General features: G+C 31.8%; 1 protein-coding gene across 3 annotated transcripts; it reads right to left on the bottom strand.

The window, feature by feature from the left end:
* Positions 1-1,456: 1,456 nt before the first annotated feature.
* On the bottom strand, positions 1,457-5,025 carry LOC131635057 (uncharacterized). 3 transcript variants are annotated; one of them, XM_058905657.1, is made up of 4 exons: positions 4,697-5,025; positions 2,804-2,918; positions 1,935-2,050; positions 1,457-1,645 (listed from the first exon to the last, which is right to left on the bottom strand). In XM_058905657.1, the coding sequence occupies exons 1-3, from the start codon at positions 4,913-4,915 to the stop codon at positions 1,977-1,979; spliced, it is 408 nt and encodes a 135-aa protein (XP_058761640.1). In that variant the 5' UTR covers positions 4,916-5,025; the 3' UTR covers positions 1,457-1,645; positions 1,935-1,976. The 3 variants fall into 3 exon arrangements, with proteins under 3 accessions (XP_058761640.1, XP_058761642.1, XP_058761641.1); XM_058905659.1 differs by having other exon boundaries at positions 1,942-2,050; XM_058905658.1 differs by lacking the exon at positions 1,457-1,645 and having other exon boundaries at positions 1,869-2,050.
* Positions 5,026-5,378: the final 353 nt, after the last annotated feature.

Raw genomic sequence — 5,378 nt, 5'->3', positions numbered from 1 at the left:
AAATTATTAGAATGAAACAAAAAAAATAGAAAAGACGAGAGATTAGTGAAGTGAAAAAGAAAAAACAATAGAGTTGAGAGATTAGAGAAGAAGATATGCGATAAAAACGAAACTGAAATAGGGAACATTTGCATAAAAATGAGAAGGTGAAAAAGAAAGAATATAAGAGAGTAGAGATTATAGAAAATGAGGGAAGATGTATGTGGCAAAGAAGGCGCGATAATGCTATTAGAGATTTGAGAAGATCGGGACTAAAATCATATGTGTAAGAATGAGAAAATTGTTCGTAATTATAAGGTTAAAGTGTAATAGATTTAAGTTTGGGTTGGATGTGAGTTAAGTAAAAGTTAGGTTGTAACATAATGCGGTTTGATTCGGTTTGGTTCGATTTACAAAATACAAACCGCAAACTGAACCGAACCGTGCGGTTTTGTTAAAAGATGACCCAAACTAATCTAAACCAAATGCGGTTTTTTGCGGTTTCGGTTTGGTTTGGTTTGTAGTTTTCTATTGGGTTGGTTTGGTTTTGAACACCCCTACACTCATATACCTTGCTAACTATACAAGACCCGATATATCCTTTGTAGTGAATTTACTAGCAAGATTCAGTTCATGCCCTACAAAAAGACATTGGAAAGGAATAAAACATATATTTCGATATCTGGTACATCTGATCTTGGTTTATTTTATTCTAACAATAGAAAACCATTTTTGCTTGGTTATGCAGATGCAGGATATTTGTCAGATCCACATAATGCTAAATCACAAACTGAATATATATTTACACATGGTAACACTGCAATATCATGGAGATTACAAAAGCAAACACTTGTAGCAACTTCTTCAAATCATGCTGAAGTAATTGCCCTTCATGAAACAAGCAAAGAGTGTAGATGATTATGATCAATAACTAGTCATATATCTACTATATACATAAAATTTCAAACTTTGCATAGTAGCATGTATCATTACATTCAATAGTAGTTAAATCCTAGCACTATAAATACCACTCCGTGATATATGTAATGTCACATAAATCATTTTCAAATCATGCTGAAGTAATTGCCCTTCATGAAACAAGCAAAGAGTGTAGATGATTACGATCAATAACTAGTCATATATCTACTATATACATAAAATTTCAAACTTTGCATAGTAGCATGTATCATTACATTCAATAGTAGTTAAATCCTAGCACTATAAATACCACTTCGTGATATATGTAATGTCACATAAATCATTTTCAAAGATAAAACAATATATTCTCAGCCTCTTCTATCTCTCTGTATTCAGTTTTCTTAAAAGTTTTTTAATTATAACAATTTTGTCGTTGACAACTGACAAGCTTGATTGAACCAATATATATATATATATATATATATATATATATATATATATATATATATATATATATATATATATATATATATATATATATATATATATATATATAAAGAAAATAATTAAGAAACACATTTGTCTCTCCTTCATAATATAACAATCTATAACTAAGAAGTGATCCAATCAAACATGACTGTTGATAGATGGACGCCTCAACTTCCTCATGCACATAAACAGACAATCTTTCATGCTCATTGTCTGCTAGAGATATCAACCACACATTCTACTACCCATGCAAAATCACCTATTATCGAGAAGGCAAAAAATGAGAGTTGAACAAATTAACATAATGTGACACTCAAAATACAATACAATTCCTATACAGAGAAGCCTATACCAAATAGTACTATCCAATTATCCAACAAAATTTATACAATCAAATTAGAAAGTAAGTGTAAACCCGGAAGAAAAAAAAAACAAAGTAATGGAGAGTTGAAATAATGCAGTATAACTAAATAATTCTGCGATTAATAAAACATCAGGAAAAGATTTACTCATAAGTGATTATTCAATATCATCTTCAAAGTTCTTACATATTACTTTTATTTATTTTATGATGCCTTCCACGATTATCTTCAACGAACTCTTCGATCTCTGTCTTCCTGTCCCATGCCCATGGATTTCTGGGCAGCTGCAATGCCTTCAGGATCTGCAGTGCAGCAGGTAACAAACACAATATTAACAATAACATGGAAAATATAAAAATTTGTTGAATATTTGTCCTATTTAAAACACAAAGGGAGCATCAGAGAAATAACAAAACTTGGTTTTGCCAAAATAACAAAAAAAAATGCTAATCCTACGAGAAGGCACAAAACACCAGTACTTTTGACCACATTAATGAAAGAGAAAGTGTTGACTGTTTATGAGACAACAATCCATGCATCAAGATTAGCACATAGATGACTTGAAGAACTACACGGTTCTGCTAAGAAACTACTGGAGAGAACACTTGAAAGAGGAATATAATAAAATTGATATTAATTGCCATTGTCTAAATTTATTTAAAATATGACAGAATAGAATGTGACCCGGTGAAATTGAAATCTACTTCATCCCATTCTAAATCTTGTGTTTTGCTTCAGGCCCGTTAATTTCTCAAAGAAAACTCCGTTTGAGAAACTTTCATTGAACTAAAGAGAGGTGATGCTTTATGCAGACTGCTTCAAGCCATGATAAATGAGTTGTGTATTTGATTATGTAATACAAAAATTAGAGGGATTGTGAGAGGAAGAGTAACATGTTCCAAGTCCTAGGTATTTGGACCTCTGTTTTTGATTTTTAAAAGAAGAACTTAATAGTAATCCATAAAACAACATTTTGGTTCTATATATTATATTATCTTATATTATATTATATACAATCATCAGCTGTGTAACAAGGTGCACCGAATCCAACATACCAAAGAATTGAGTGAAAATGCGTGTGAAGAAGTTCAAGTTGCGAGAGACATTGTAAGCCATGACGGGTGGGAGAGGTTTCACCACAGTGTCAATGCTAAAAACACGCTGAATAAACTGCAAATACAAAAAAAAAAAAATAATCATATTACATTCAAAACATGGAGAAGAATACCGGATGCCATATCAATAGTACAAGAACTAAGAAGAAAATGATAACAGAGACTTTAATCCAGAAACATCAGAAGGGAAAGACAAAAAATGGGTATGTGTAATATAAATTTATGGTGCAAATAGGTATGAAGTCAAACAACAAACCAGTGTTATCAATACTGCAATATAGCACCCCCTAGAGGACAAGCAGTAGTGGAACAGTTTAGTGTAGCAGTCGTAGGCTAGAATAGTTTCTGTCGCAGCCACTATAGGGGCCAAAATAGCAGGTTGTAGCATCATTTATCATAATGAGATCTAAAAATTCCAAAAAAGGCTTCAAGGGATTTTTCATTCGAGTATATTAGAATTTTGAAATTATGAAACACCAGAGCAGTGTTTGAGCTTCTTCTTCTTGCTCATTCTGTCTCATCCATGCTGTTATTTTTCACCATGTCACATGTGTGTCACAGCTAATGGTATTTTTATGCATATAAAACTATAAAAACTGTAAAAGTTTCAAGGTAAAAGTTGTTCCGCAATCTGGTACACCCCTACAGTATTCTTGGGGTTGGCCACTACGCCTTATTATCTAGGATTGGTAAGTGATAACACTATGTCAATTATAACTTCCCCCTGTCAAATGTCATTTTGATTATATAAACCTAGATGATTAATTAGTTTGAACCAAAGTGGATTTTGTTTCCAAATCTTGGTTTCACTAAAACAAATAAAATTGACTTTTTTGTTTACTACTCTACCAATCATCGGTAATTGATGATATGTGTTGGCATCAAACATTTCTAAAGTGAAAACATAATAACATTAATTTTGACCAAATCTTTTGTGTTCACTACCCTGCTTTTAAATCAATCATAACCAAATCAATCTTACAAGTTACAAATTATAGTTAACTAAAATTCCCCTGTGACAAAAAAAATAGCCACAGAACCTAAATAACATAACAACCTGGAAAGAAGCAGAACTGAAAATGTTATAAATCAGATCCAAATTTCATTGATTAGTCGATACTACTTAACGATACTAATCAGCTACATAGTATTATTCAAATTCAAATGAAATCTATCAACCCATCATCCCACTAGTCAGCAAGGACACAGACACAGAAACAACATTGACACACAAACACAATAATAATTTAAAGAAAATGAGAGTGATTCAATATAATCACTTCAGTATCGGACGCACATAGGTCAGACACCCACCCGCATTCAATTTGAATTATTGGCAACATAGTTTTTAACCACCGTCTCCAACCGCAACAGAGAAGTTTTAAGCATCTCCGCATTGACATTACAACCGGTAATTTAAAGTTTCCCAGCGTACAAGGGTTGCAAGTTTCAACTTTATTCGTGGTTATGATGCGAACAACTATACTAGTCCGTTAACTTTTTAGCACCGACACCTCTTAAAAAAATCTGTCTGTGTCTGTGTCAGTATCAGGTTTAATTTATTCTTTTTTTCAAATTATTATCAGTGCTGACGTGTCAATGTCTTGTATAATGTTTCTGATTTGGTGTCCGTGTTTCATAGTCCGTTAATCATTTTCTGCATTATTTCATTTCTATAAACTTTTGACACTAAAAAACAACACCAAAAATTAGGGTTTCAAGTTTCAAGCAAATATCATATCAAACCCTAATTTGAATTCCCTTCACACAACAACATAACAAACACGTTAAAAACAACAATAAACACTTTGAATACACAGAACAAAACAAGACCTGAAAATTGCGTTGGAAACTGTAACGAAGTTCGGGATCAATTTCAATCAAATCCTCATCATGATTATGATTACTGGATTTGGAGCGAGGAACATGCATAGTTGAAGTATCATCCTGTTGACGGGTGACTTTGAGGTTAGCATCAGGGAACTGTTCGGTGTCGTCATCGCCTCTCCATGGCGCCGAAGACATGAGTTGCTTCTTTCCCTTCTTCGCCATTATCGCTCGCTCGGTTTCTTACCGTGACAGTTTGTTTTATCGCTTCAGGGTTCGGAATGAATTCGTTGTGAACAGAGAAGAGAGATAAGGCTTATCCCTTTTCCACTCCACTATTTGTAATTACTTTTAAATATTTTCCAGAGAGAGACACTTTAGACATTATTTGATTTTTCAAAATTAAATTCAAAACGTCTTGATATTTCAAATAAAAAACAATTTTTTAAAAATGTTCATATAAATATTTTAAAATGATTTTATATGAATATTTAAGAAGTCATATATTTATACACATTTCAATTCTATTTTTATTTAAAAGACAAAATTTAGGAGATGTTTGTTTTAACTTTAAAAAGATAGATTTTATAAAATTGTTTTTTAAAATATTAGAAGTTTCTTTATTCGTTTTTTATATTAAAAAATTAATTTTGACATCCAATAACATTAATATACATTATTGAAGATC

This window comes from Vicia villosa, unplaced genomic scaffold, assembly GCF_029867415.1.
Source record: "Vicia villosa cultivar HV-30 ecotype Madison, WI unplaced genomic scaffold, Vvil1.0 ctg.001419F_1_1, whole genome shotgun sequence".
NCBI lineage: Eukaryota > Viridiplantae > Streptophyta > Magnoliopsida > Fabales > Fabaceae > Vicia > Vicia villosa.
This window is presented reverse-complemented; position numbering and strand designations above follow the sequence as displayed.

What these genes read in the sequence shown, in the direction of transcription:
- LOC131635057 (XM_058905657.1), bottom strand. Translation starts at nt 4,915, where the DNA reads ATGGCGAAGAAGGGAAAGAAGCAACTCATGTCTTCGGCGCCATGGAGA. An exon ending in GTTTCCAACGCAATTTTCAG is followed by an intron (nt 2,919 to 4,696) that starts GTCTTGTTTTGT and finishes TTGTATTTGCAG; the next exon opens with TTTATTCAGCGTGTTTTTAG. An exon ending in CATTTTCACTCAATTCTTTG is followed by an intron (nt 2,051 to 2,803) that starts GTATGTTGGATT and finishes GCTGCACTGCAG; the next exon opens with ATCCTGAAGGCATTGCAGCT.